Consider the following 14276-nt stretch of genomic DNA (forward strand, 5'->3'; position numbering starts at 1 on the left):
CTAACTATGGTTGAGAGGAAATCAATCTCTTTAAGCATTTGTAAGAGTAGCTGTACTAAGCCAAGCCCTGTGGGGGTGTGAGGCAGGGGGGAATTGAATGAAACATTTTATTTTATTTATGTACATTCATTCTTTTAATAATCTCCTTTTATGCTGCTGTTTCACCGTTGTGGCTTTCTTTAGCCCTTTCTGCTGTCAGTTGTTTGTGATGGGGTACATGCATTTGCTTTGGACCTTCTATAAAGTGCTCATAAGTAGTTTCAGTCTGTCTTCAAAACACTTGTTTAGGGTTTTTTTGTATCTTCCTTCAGTTTTGGGGGGTTTTGTTTTTAAGTTTAATTACACAAGGAGAGCGTTTGTGGTTTTTTTTTAATTGTTCCTGCAGGGATTTCTAGTGCATTAGGATCACTGCTTCAGAGTGTTTTTCACTCTGTTTTTGGAACCTTTTGAAATGGGTCCTATGCATTGCTCAGGATCCAATTAAGTACTTTACTCTTGTAAGCAGCTTGACTAGCTAATCTACAAAGCAGTTATTGGACTATGTTTGCACAGGGAACACTGTCTTTCTCTTACTGTGAGCTTTATGTTAAAAAAATTGTCAGAATTCATGTTTACAGTTTAAAAGTCTAGTTTCTGGTGACAAGGATGTGCAAGGCAAAACTTCTAATTATTTGAACAAATAAAGAGAAAGTAAATAAATTATTAATAGAAAGAAATCTTACATTTGCTAGTCTGCATGGATGTAGTAAACACTTGAGGAAAATTAAAGGTTATGGATCAACAGATAAACTCCATCAAATTAAACCTGAACTGTAGTAAAGAAAGCCAAAAAATATTGAGAGATTGAAGAAATACTTGTTGATGGTGTACAACTGAGTTTTTTCACCTTCACATAAAAAATAAAGGCACTAAAAGAAAGTTTTAGGCTGCAGATTTAAGCACATTGAATTTCGTTTTTGTTTTTCATGTGTCATACTTGAGTGGAGAAGCTCACTGCTGTAAAAATGGTGCCTAAAGACCTTCTAAAAATAATGAAGATAGTTGAAAGTACAGTATCACAGAGCACCGTAATCTGGGAAATAACATTTGTCCTGTTCTTAATTTGTTTTTCTTCTGGGTATCTCCTCTGGACTACAACCACCACATAGAGCATACTGTGCTTATCCAATTCAGTACTGCTGCTGTTATATTCTGACAAGCCTGTCCTCATTAAACTGTCATCTGTCCCAGTGAGCTGTACATTACAGGAGTCATAAATATTTCTGGGGTATTATGATCTGAAAGTATAGAATTTGCTTACTAAGTGAGCCTTCAAGGTGTATGTTGTGTTACAGTGGAAGTCCATATGGCATCGACTGTGAATGGACCCAGCCAAATATCTTAGGGGATAAAGCCATGTTTAACTTTATTATGAGGTTAAAAGTTGTTGACTTATTACCCTCAAATGCAGTGTAGTTACTAGTTTTACTTCAGTTTGTCATCATGTTATTACAGCTTTTCAAATGAACGTATTGCCTCCACATCTTCATAACACAAATAGTTCTGGTGCTACAAAGTGCCAAGATTGAAGTTTCAGTTGCAGGTCTAAATTGACCTTGCTGCTCTGTGTCATGTTATGTAATTTTATTTATATATATATGTGTGTGTGTATATATAACTACTATCTCTATATAGATAGATTGGTATAAATAGAAATTACATTGGTTTAGATTGTTTATTAAAAATTAAATACCTATTTTTAAACTGTACAGTCACTACATTCTTTCCAGGGAAAGCAACGGTCACCTTCCTGTCACATAGACCCCTGTCACATTACTGTCTTCCAGTTCCCCAAACTGGTAACTGTATCAAAATGACCCTGCATGCTGTTAACTTTTGAATAGTTCAGAATTATTCAATGGGGGACACTTAGAAGAATGTCTTGGAACTACTGTTTGTTTCTCTTTAAGACATGGATAAGATTTGCATTTGCTTGGGATCCCATAGACAGTGCCATCACACAGAGCATAGGAGGCTGCAGATGATTTGAGTAACAGATACCCTGAATGCAGCAACTCTCCCTGTCCAGCCAGCCTCTCCCTAGCTGTAGCTTGGCATTCAGTCTCTTGGGTTTTGGTTTTTCCTCTCATCCTGTGGAACGATTGCCTAATTCCCTTGCTAAATCTGAGTCTCGAGCTTTCTTTCTAAATTCCATGTTGACTCTTAGAACCAGTTTGTTTTCAGACCCAGTGTGGCTCACAGCAGCAGGAGTTCTTGGGAAAAGATCTGTTCAACTCTGCTGGTACACACTGGACCTGGATGGAGCTTCAGGGAAAGCACCTGCTCAACTCCAAGTCTGACTTGTGTGCAAATAACCTTTTTAGCCTTGTACCATGGGCAAAATATATGGGGCTTTTTTTACTATCATCTATCTCTGAGATGTAGGGCAGCATCTGCAGAATTTTAAGCCCTTGACCCAGTAAGGGGTGAAGCCAAAAATGAGAGGCAAAAACTGTTCAGGGAAAAAACTTGCATTGTTTTTAGTATATTATTTTCTAATTTGCTTCCTGCCTTTCCCCTCCCTTCAGAAAGAGCTCAAGTGTTTTTGGCTTAAACTGTGGTTAGTGGATCATGTAGCTCAGCATGCCCAGCTTACTGAATTTCTAAGTATGACTGTTTTTGCAAGTCTCTGAATATTTCAGACAACTTTGCTTTTTTAGCAATATAACCATCTCTGTCTAGTCCTTCTCATGATTATGTTAGATGAGTGTGGATTTGGGAACATGTACTATCAGTGAAACATATATAACAGCTTTCCTGAAATGGAGCATGAATTCTGTTATTTCCCAAAAGTAAGCCTACCTGTGTGTTTGTTTTCTCTCAGCTATGCTTCTGGAGATGACAGTGTACCTTTTTGTGTTAATTTCTGAGTGTTATTGGTGATGATGGTGAAGTTTTGAGGAAGCTATAATTTTTTAACAGTCTTTACTTTCTTATAAGTTGTAATGTTTTTATGTGCGGTTTTCTGTGTATAGACAGATATAAGATTTGTCTTCGCCATGCAGAATAATCCTAACAGTGTGTTGTGGTTTAGTCCATAAAAATGGAATGTGTACTTTCTTTTTTGTTTTAGTTTTGTTGGAAACTCTGAAATTGATTTGGAGATCAAGAGATACTTCTGCAGAGCTGGTGTGAAAAGCATACAGGTGAAATGAAATTTTTTCATTTGATTTTGACTTCAAGTCATCCCTGAATCATTATCTGATGAAAAAATTTAGAAGAAAGAACCAGTAGTTGTGTAGTTTTGTTGCTATTTTTTTTTCCTGCATAATACTAATATTGCATAATAACTTCAGTAATGTGCTTTAGCTGAAAGGGTAAATTCCTGAACTGTTTTAAATAGATAACATTTATATATTCGTATTCTGTAACATAGATACCATTCATATATAAATATACATTTATAATATGTAACAATTTATATTTATAACATATATATAAATAACATAAGCCTTGCCTTCTATATAGTTTCTCTAAGTTTTTTTAACTTTCTGATAACAGATCTCTCCCTCTAGCGAGGAAAAATAGTAATTTTTGTGTGTCTTGAGGTACCTATAAGCATTTACCTACTTCTGTTGTAATACCTGTGTATGCCATTTTATCTGCTTGTGCTACATTTGCTTACATTTAGCAATATAAATGATCTACTTCATATTTTTAGGAAAATTACCAGTAACGTGACACAGCATCATGCAGATGAATGTAATGAATTTGTAAGCCAAACTATTTAGTGCCTGTTTGAATTCTTTTTTTGATTTGGATGACATTTAAAGCTATATATGTCAAATTCTTCCATAATGAAGGATTTAATGAATTAGAAGTGTGAGCATTGCCAGTGAATAAATTTCATTTAAAACTTGAACTAAGTGAATTCCATTGCCTTTTCTTCCTCTGCTTCCACAGATCCATGGCACTATGAGGGTTATCCTGGAACCGCTAATTGGAGACATGCCCCTAATTGGAGCACTGTCCCTTTTTTTCCTTAGGAAACCTGTAAGTACTTTGTCTGTGTCTGCTCTCTAGACTGCTGATGACAGTAGTCAGAAAACAGTGGATCAAAAATTAAGCAGCCAAAGAAAGGAATTTGAGAAATTAGTACCATTTGATTAAACTTTGCCAGAAGAATCGTGCAAAAGTTAGATAGGTTTGTATGGGTGTTTATAGTATGGCCTAGGAAAAACTTAGTGTCACTTGTGTCATTTATGTGGCTTGTTTCATCTGTCTACAGAAGCCATCTGTGCTTGGGTAGAGGGAATGTAGACTTAAATCTAAGTAAAACATGTAAGAATTTGGAAATATATTGTGGACTATTTAGGGAACATTTTTAAAAAGGTGAAATAGTTCATGCAAAACTGATAACATGTCATTGCTCTTACTTGGAAAGGGTTGGGAAAATATGTTGAGATGAACCAAATGTGGATTTCCACACATTTCTTTGAAGTGAGTCTGAACATGAGGAGATGTCAGTCTCATTTTTACCCTCTGGCTGAGCAGTGTGAGTGTAGGGCATCTGTTAACGTTCATGTTTGTGCTAACAAACTAAGCAGGGCCATGACAAGGACTGGACGCTGCCTTGTGGTAGTCTGCACTGTGTAGTTAGCATACTCTCTGGTATTATTTTGCTATTTGCTGTTCTCCCAAGCAATTTCCAGACTTGGTACAGTGCCCAGCTCGTTAGAGGGACCATCCAATAAACACGTTAAATGCAAACACTCTCTTTTTGAGGAGCGGGGAGGAGAGTTTAGATGCGTGGACACAGACTTTACATCTTTTTTCTACAGGATTAAGAATGGCCTTTCTTTGTGTTGTCGATGTGGTTTGTGTAGTCTCTCTTAAGTTCAGTTTTGTGCACTGAGAAAGAAACCAGTGTGCACTCTTCCTGCAGAAACCATTTTCCTGGCACGCTCGGTGCCAGAGCTGTGACCTGATGCAGAGTCTGGACGGCTTTTGTGGGGCATCTCCTGCAGCTCCTGCTGCTTTGTTTTTTAGGGGAGATGTAGGGAAGCTGGCAGGGGATAGGGAGGGAGAGAGCAGCAGCAGTGCTTGTGAGCAGTTCTGATGCTTCCTCAGTTTCCCACTCCCAGCATTGTACTCTGGTAGCATTTGAATTTACATTTCTGGTACTTTCAGATACTTCTCCAGTCAGCTTTTAGCTCTGGTACCTGTGTCCAGTCCTTTCTGTCCCTGATCCATTCTAAGTGCCACGGATTTGCTAAGTGCTTAACTCGAACAGCTTGCACCTGAGACAATAAACTGAAAATATATCAAATGAAGCATCTCTCATTTGTGGTCAGCAGCTTTCTGAACACATCACTCTGCAAAAGAATTTGTCTTGAGTAATTTTGCCTTTATTCCTACCCCCATGGCACTTTATTAGGGGTCTGGTTGATTAGTAGGACAAAGAACATGGGAAATAGACTGGAGTATGATAACTAAGAAGTCAACCTATCCCCAAAAGTATTCAGTTACAAAAATATTAAAAGTATTTTTCACCCTCCTTTTATTTAAAAACTAATCTAGTAGTCAAGGTCTGAGTAACCTTAAGGGCAAATTGTTCAGTGTATCTTTGAATCAAGTTAGTCCATAATTTTGACAGTTACACATGAATGTTTAGGTTTTTTTCCAAGCAGACTTCTCTCTCCACTGCAGTGTGTCTTCTTGGTATTTATTTTTTTCTAACTTCTGCAGAAAAATGTAAAATAATGCTTATTATAGCAGTAACCAAATTCTGCCCTCTTATTAGAGAGCAAGCGCCTGCAGCCAAGGAAACCTTCAATATTTTTGTTAACAGAGAAAAGGAATTAGTTGGCAGCTAGCATCAGATTTTGTTCTCATATTTTCCAGTCTAAAGTAACTGGCAACAATTCCTCTTGCTCTGTAGCATCTGTTTGCTGGCCTTAATGACCATATAAGGCAACGCTGCCTAAATTAATAGTTCCGAACATACTTGTTTAATGAGTTTACCAGTCTTGTATTTCTGAGTAATGCATTAAGTTTTTGGTGCTGTGAGAGTTCTTACTTTGTATGAAACTTCTTAAATACTGTATTTCGTTGTTACTATTGTGATGAAGGTGCTAAAAGTTTCATCATCTTATAAAATACGTCCAAATAGGTAAGAGATTCTAAGAGAGAGAAATATGTGCATTCTGATGTTTTGAAGTACTCTTTTAAATCTCTGAGCTTCAATGCTGGAGAGAGGTTAGCACTGTGCAAATAGTAAGGGTTTGTAAGGTTTTTTTGCCTTACTTCTCATTATGTTAACATATAAATTAACCATATAGTCTGCTTCTCTAAATGTAGTTACCTTTAACTTTTAGAACAAAGTACTACATAATTATTTTGATTTTTGGTTCAGTTATAGAAGTGCATATGGCTTATGGCTGTACTGCAAAGTGGTAATTTTCAAAAGCTTGTTTAGTGGCTACTTAATAGTAAAGGCGTATCCTAACCCAACCCTTTTCTCTTTTTAAAAAAAAAACCAAACATACCACTGCAAATCAGGCACATGAAAATATCAATACTATTGTTGTAAATAAACCAAATGACTGGAAAACAGGGTGCCTTCCAGGAAAAGTAGGCAACTCTTCCAAAGCTCTCATTTTTATATTCACAGTTTTGCCCTCCACCTGCTGACATGAGCACTGCTGTCCCTCTACTCACTTTACAGATAGATTCTGTTCTGTAGTTGTGAGTTATTTAATACTGGTTTAGTTTCATTTAATATTGACTGCCATTTGAAAATTCAGTGCTGTATGTGACTTTCAAAATTATCAGTACTGTTGAAAATTAGACTCAAAAGGAGTTGCAGTGAAATGGCTGGGAAAAAACCATGAAGTGGTTATGCAGAATACAGAAGGATGTTGTTTCAGTTTGCTTTTAGTTGACAAAAAATGCCTTCAGAATGTATAAGACTGTCAGAATCTTTGTTTCAAAAATTTTTAACCTCTTTTAAAGGGGTTTGTGGGACATGTGGATAAATTCTAAAGCAGAGGTAATGTTATAACAATATTTGTTAAGAATTAGTCTTGTTGTTTATAAATTGAGTGATTTGCGCTGTTACTTTGTATACTTACAATTTGCTATAACTTTTTAAAAAATTTTTAGTTTTGATAGCTTATGGGATGTTTTAAGGGCCATCACAGTTGGTACTTCCAGAATACCATATTTTTCTCTCCCTGTACTCTCCCATTCAGTGTTACTGTCTCTATTGCAACCAGTGTTCCAGTTTCTGTTCCTGAAGGAAGCCAGTTAAGGGACATAAATAAGCTGGCAGAATATTAAACACAACAAGAAGTGACTGGTTTCCTGGCCTTCAGATGTATTTTAGCATTTTGAGCTGGCTCACTAAGGAGTCAGGAGAGTATCAGCACTAGTGTGAAGGTTTAACAGAAATTGAGGACTGGTAGAAAGGTAGAAAGCAGTAGAAAATAGAGGGAATCAGCTTTGAGTAGTGGATGCTATGGAGAATAGCCACATACACTGGATTTTTGTAAGACCAACTGTGATACTTCTTCTGGTCACCTTAGCTCAAAAACTTGCCTGCTCTATCTCTTACCTCCACAACTATACATCTTACGTCTGTAGCAATTGCCTCACTTTAATCTTTAGACAGTTATAACTTAAAAACTTACTAGTGTCAAATACAGTTTGAGATATGGTGTGTTTCCTGTAGCAATGATGAAAACTGGTGTGATTTCTACTTTCTGTGGTATTGTATAGTCAAACTTTGTTTGAAAGGCTGAGTTTATTTATATGTTTACTGGGGAAATACACTGGATAATGTTACCTATTATTACAATAATGTTAGCATTTTAGCATTGTAGTGGTAATGGGCTTCGCTTTACAAACAGACAAATTGTACTATATATCTGTGTGACCGTTCACAAGTAACAGAAGAGGGCATGTTAGTCCCCTTCTTACAATAAATTTCTGAGAAGAAACACAACTTACCCATGGAATTCTATAATCATGCCCTGTAGCAGGCATTAAATTTGTCCTGCAGAAATCTTTTACTTCTATAACTTGATTAGCAGGAAGTTGTTCATCAGCATTTAAAAATACTTTGTGGCTTCTCTTCTGAGAATTAGTAGTGCTTATGGCAGCCAAATAAAGCCACAAGGCTGGCAGTGTTGAGAGGCTGCCTTTTGTGCTGCTATGAACTTCTGTAATGGCCCTGTGTATGATACATACCAGTACATCTTTTTCCCTTTGTAAAGGCATGCAGGGTATTGGGAACACCAAATGTTTAAAATTGTCCGTGAGTTTTTAGCCTACCTTTTCTTATAGGCTGCAGGGGTATGTATGTTTTTTTAAACTCTTTTGATGCAGTGCAGAAGAAATCACAAAAGCATACATTGTGAATACCATAAAAGTGAATTTTGGTGCAGAACTGAAGGCAGTACTCAGTCCTGCTTGCATGCCACACCACCAAGATAATTCCATGACTGAACAGAGTAGAAAAAATGAACTGAGCTTTTACTGCTGCTCTGTTCAGCAGAGTCAAAGTTCAGTTACACCATTAACTTCTAAAAATGTCTCCTACTTGTCTATTATCTTCAGTAGTATGTTGTACTAGGAAGTTTTAAAGGGCCACTGCTTGCTGGACTTGTTTTTTAGTATTGCACATAGTAATAAATGGAAGTGTAAGTCACATCTTTACAATATTCTGTTTCTTGCCTTATAACAAAAGGTGAATAAGTCTGTCCTGTCAATTCTGTCTTCCTCATTTTTCCTCGTAGCTAAAATCCCAGCTTCACAGGCTGCTGAACTTCACAGAGTTTTAGAGAGATTGTTTCATTGCTGTTTCTTTAAACATATATGAACATCAGAATTATTCTTGTCTCTACTACTTACTCATCCTGACACTTGTTGTGTTGCATCTTATTTATTAATAATTATTAATGATTTATTAATGATTTATCAAACTCATTAATGTAGTAACAGATTGAAGTAGAGCTTTGTCTTTACTGTGACATCTGCATGGGTGTTTCCCCAGCAGTGAATTTGAATAATGTGTATTCATTCATTTGAATTAGCAGGTGAACCTGCTTTGTCAGTAGGGTTGGACTAGAGGCTCTCCAGAGATGCCATCCAACCCCAACCATTCTGTGATTCTGTGATTATTTTGCTTTATCAACACTAAAATACATGCCTTGAATGTTAGATACTCTGGACTTTTTTCACAGTCTTTAGAAACAGAAAAAGCTGCATGGTAATTGGCAAATTTTTTGTTTTGTTTTCCAGCTCCCTTCACTTTTCCAGATGATTAATAAGCATTATGTGTAACCAACTCTCTCCGTTTCTTACATAGAAAGAATCTATGGGAAGTTTCCACTTCTGTTTTCTGCAGGCTCTCTCTGGAATAAGCTTTGGAAACTCCTCTTTTCATGATGCTTCTGCCACTATGTTGTGTAGGTGAATTCCAGTGTTCGTGGGTTTGAGGACTTTTTTTAAAACAATCTTGATAGTCTCACGTACTATGCATAAAAGATATAAGGAAGGAAAGTACTGCTCTGGCTACCTTTACCACCAGCTCAGGGCCTAAACCAGTAAGCCTAGGACAGCCCATATGTATGAACTTTGGACCAAGTCCGCATTTAAATGTAGATGTGTTTTGTTAGTGGAACAGTAGGTGCAGTAACAGGGTCACTGTATCCTATGAGTATAAAGATCTCTAATCAGTTTTTAGTTGTCAATGATGTTGGACAATCAGTGGTTCCCCACACGAAGATTTTATGTTCCTTTCCCTTTCCTCCAGCTTACACAACAGAATGTTTACAGGAGTAAGAAGGATTCGTGTCTTGGTATGAGTACACTTCAGCATGTGTTGCATTAGTTCTCAGTACAGAGCCTTGATGAGGCACAAATTTCTTGGTTTTCAGGCAGGAAACATTGTTTTCACACTGCTCTGAGCAGTGGAAGAACGGAAAGAGATTTGAGTAACATGACACACGCACTGCTTCATCGGAAAGTGTAACTGGTGTCTCAAATCTTGCTCTAGGCCAGTGAGCTGGCTGCTAACTGTCTCTGCAAGGCACATCATCTCTCTCTGTTGCAGTGTGTTGTGGAAAGACATCAAATTGTTTCTGGCTCCTGGCACAGTGTCACTCGGTGACAAATCCTGAGCGCAGTCTTTCCAAGTGCCCTGTTAGTTCTGCCGCAAAGAACCAGCTGCCATTCCCTGAATTTAGCTAAACCAAGAGCATTATGCGTTGCTTGAAGTGGTGACAGAGAAGGAAATGATATTGTTGAGCTATTTTGGAGATATATAGGCCAAAACCTTTTTTTTTTTTTTTAAGTATGGAATTTTTTCTATTCAGTGCTTCAAAAATGATTCATCAGCTGGCAGTCTTTTGCTTGCTCCCTTTTCTCCATAGGGCTCTTCAGTTGGATAGGGTGGTGGCATCACTTCAACTTGCTGTCAGAACCACGAGGTTGGGGGTCTTTTCCTTCTCCAGCAAGTCATGGCTTGGTAATGCCCAAAATGTAGAATGAAAATCCATGTTATCTGACTGGACTCTGGCTGGGAGGGCTCCCTCTTTCATACCAAGCAATACTGTAGATCTGACTGCTTTAGTCTCTCTCTACTATGGGTTTGTCTGCTGTCAGTGCTATTTCCATACTACTGCAGGTATAAGCTTTTTCTTGCCTGAACCTGGTGTTGCATTTTGGAAAATTGTTCTTACATTACAAAAGGTGTATCTTACACTGAAGTCTGATGAAGTTTGGAAGCCAAAAATGCAGATTGGAAACAACTTCATTGAGAGGAAGGTGGGGGGGGGGGGGAAACCCAAAAACCAAAAAAAACTTAAAGAGAAAAAAGCATCTGTCACTAATATCTGTAGACTAAGGTTAGAGAGTGTGTGTTACTGCAGGGATATCTGTGTCCTTCACTGCTGCTGCATTCCTCCAGGAGAACTGGAAAGGAACAACTGTGATGGGCAAATGTAGCAAATCTTGTCTGCAAGTAGAACTTGCCTTCAAAGCCCAAGTAGTCAAAACTTGATTTATGCCAGGAGTTTAAAGGCTTGTATTTCTTCCAAAACATTTTATGGCTTAAGATTTATTTGCAAAGCTCTTCTAATCTGTAAAGTGCTTAGCCTTGGTAATGTTTTTTAATTTCTTAGCTCCAACTTTGAATGGAAAAGGATTTGTCTGTAACATTTCTGAAATTGACCTCTGTATTTATTCCTGTACAATAAGTGGACGAATAGAAGTTTCTAATATTATAGATACTAATTGCATGTCTTGTCTAAATGGCCACTCTTAGTAGCACTAACTTTTTTATTGTTTCTTTAAGTAAATATTTTTTACGTACTCTATGGTCCAAGGACTAATGACAGAATGAATTTGTAGCCTTATTTTCAAGAAAGGCATGTAATAATCAAAGTATTGATAGTGAGGTTGTGCCATAAGCACTGTATGTGTTTCATATGCTGTGTTGCAACCTTTTGAAATGCTTTTTGGTCACATAAATTGAAAGCCAGTTCTCAGTGGTATCTTGTAGGTTGTTCTTTGTTTTGTTTTGGGTTGTGGCAGTTAATACAGAAACCACTATGATATATGTTTCAGTCTAGTGTAGGAGATGTTTCTCAATGCTGAATTGCAACATTCATTATGTTGCTTAATTCAGTTAAGTCTGTTTAGGAGACAGCGCAGGACTTTGCCATGTTCAGTGCTGTATGCAATATACTAAACACAGCAGGAAAAAAAGTCAAAAAGAAATGCAAAATTTTTCTCATTTTCTATTTATTCTGAAAACGTCAGTATGTAAAACTGTTAAATATGGGATACAGGTATGAACACCTTAAGATACAGACCACCACTGGATGGGATTCTCTCACGATGGGGAAAGCTAGAGGTTTTCTGGCACAAGGAAGATGACTCCTACCCCACCTGCAGATTTGCAACTGTGGAACAGATTGTACGGACCAGTGTAGCAGAGGAGGGAGGGCCTGGGAGCAATGCCTGAGCTACACTGAAGCACCAGAGAGAAGTGGCAAGTGGTAGTGCTGAGGGACTCTGCTGCTGGGAACAGAGGCCCCCATCTGCCATCCTGACCTATTGTCTGTTGTAAATGGCAAGGGGAAGGGGGTGGATGCAAAGGCATAATTAAATGTAATAAGAAACGGGCAGAAATTTGTTTACTGCATTTTAACCCACACAATAGAAAATTAAGTGAAGTAAGAAAATTAATTTAATGGAACTGAACCATGAGGTTTATCTGTCATTCTGAGAGCTCTTCTGTCTATGCTGTAATGACAGAATGAAAAATTTCTTTGACTTTCATTCATTCTTTCAGAGTATGGGAAAGAAATATTCTGAAGGCTTTAGAAAATTGCATTTAAACGAAACAAACGGAAAAACTGTAATGAACTGTATAAATTTATAATTATTTTGTTCTAAGCTCATTGGTTTCTAAACACTGAAATATTGCTCATCTCCATTGGACTCCTTTTGGTTGATGGAGGTAGAGAGAGAGCTTTGTTCAATCACCTACTGGAGTTTAAGTTAGATGCATGTATGCGAGGAGTCTCTGTTTCTGTCTCTGTCCTGCCTATGCAGGCACAGGAGTGTACTACAGTAAAAGAAGGAGGCTAAGAAAAACCTTTGCAGCAATTTTCTGAATGGATATCAGCAGGGAAAGTGCTGAATTTTAAGCATTCTGTTGAAGTCTGTAGGTTTATTCACCTTTCGGACTGATGTAGTTAGGAAGACACAAATCTTATTCCCTGGATGGGACCAAATGTTTGTTTTCTGTTGTAATATTTTCACGTAGAATAGTTGAGGTTGACAGGGACCTCTGGAAGTCATCTTGTCTAACCCCCTTGCTCAAGCAGAGCCAGCTAGAGCAGCTTGGCCAGGACCACATCCAGATGGCTTCTGAGTACCTCCAAAGGTGGAGACTCCACAACCACTCTGGGCAACCTGTGCCAGTGCTCAGTCACCCTCACAGTGAAAAGTGTTTCCCAATGTTCCAAGAGAACTTCCTGTGTTTCAGTTTGTGCCCATTCCTTCTGGTTCTGTCACTGGGGCCATCTCCATCTTTTTGGCACGCTCCTTTCAGGTATTTATAGACATCAGTAAGATCCCCCTGAGCTTTCTCTTCTCCAGGCTAATCAGCCCCAGCTTTCTCAGCCTTTCCTCAAAGGAGAGATGCTCCAGTTCCTTGATCATCCTTGTGGCCTTTTGTTGGACTCTCTCCAGTGCATCCATGTACTGAGGAGCCCAGAACTGGACACAACACTCCAGATGTGGCCTCATCAGTGCTGAGTAGCAGGGAAGGATCACTTCCCTCAGCCTGCTGCAATGCTTTGCCTAATGCAGTCCAGGACAGCGTTAGCTGCCGTTGTGGCAAGGGTGTGTTGCTGGCTCATGTAGATTCTTGCGGTACATCCCATGGTATGTCTTGCCTTTTGTTTTGGAATAGTCACTTATTAAATTTTACTGCCTTTTCTGTTGAAAGGATAATGATTTTTTTCTGCATAATTATTTGTTACAGGTAGGCTAGGTGCTTCATAGGTAATATTGTTGAAATATTTTGCCACCATTACAAAAGTATATTAACAGTGCTCCTTATGTAAGTAAATGTATTATGTCTTAGTTGAAGTAGTCACAAAGGAAGTAACTAATTAAACTATTAATAGATCCTTTATAAAAGAATGGTATGTGCTGGGTTTTTTAATAGAAAATGAAAGTAGGGTGATTATTCTTGCCTGTTTGTGGAAAAATGCAACATACGTTCTTGTAGAGATTTGTTTTGTTTCAGAATTTAATTGAACCGCCACAATTAGTTTCGTAACTAAGGAATCTCAAAATCCTTTTAACTTTTTTTCATGGTGTTATTCTTAGATTGGCTTAGTTGGATTTGGAAGCATGGCAGTAGCGGGTGGATTTGGATTTGTTTGTTACTTATATTCAAATAACTTCTATGCAGTTAATATAAAGTTTTCAATGAGAAGAGAGATAAGGAAACTTGGTTCTGTTAGTTTTGTTATTTAGAAGATTATAGAATTGGAAATTACATTAAAAGCTAATTGTTAATGCCTACAGCCCTGAAACAGGAAAAGTACCTTTATAGCATTTGTATGTCTAAGATTCTGTAAAGATTTTTCAATGAAGGAAAATTTCAATTGGTCTAGCAATGAGTTATCCCTATTAATTATTGCTGAAGATTTTTCTTGCTTCTACTCTTAACCCTGTTGATGCTTTTCTTCTTTACTGCATCAGTGGTAGAA

The 14276-nt window shown here is 37.7% G+C and overlaps 1 protein-coding gene across 1 annotated transcript in view; it reads left to right on the forward strand.

Annotated features, from left to right (window-relative positions):
• LOC104539492 (extended synaptotagmin-2-like) overlaps positions 1–14276 on the forward strand; it is a 74173-nt gene that overhangs the window by 32593 nt on the left and 27304 nt on the right. The window contains exons 5-6 of the mRNA XM_010183027.1: positions 3113–3185; positions 3943–4032. Coding sequence (XP_010181329.1) covers positions 3113–3185; positions 3943–4032 — 163 coding nt within the window. The remainder of the gene's footprint in view (positions 1–3112; positions 3186–3942; positions 4033–14276) is intronic.

This window comes from Mesitornis unicolor, unplaced genomic scaffold (assembly GCF_000695765.1).
Source record: "Mesitornis unicolor isolate BGI_N332 unplaced genomic scaffold, ASM69576v1 scaffold43044, whole genome shotgun sequence".
NCBI classification, from domain to species: domain Eukaryota; kingdom Metazoa; phylum Chordata; class Aves; order Mesitornithiformes; family Mesitornithidae; genus Mesitornis; species Mesitornis unicolor.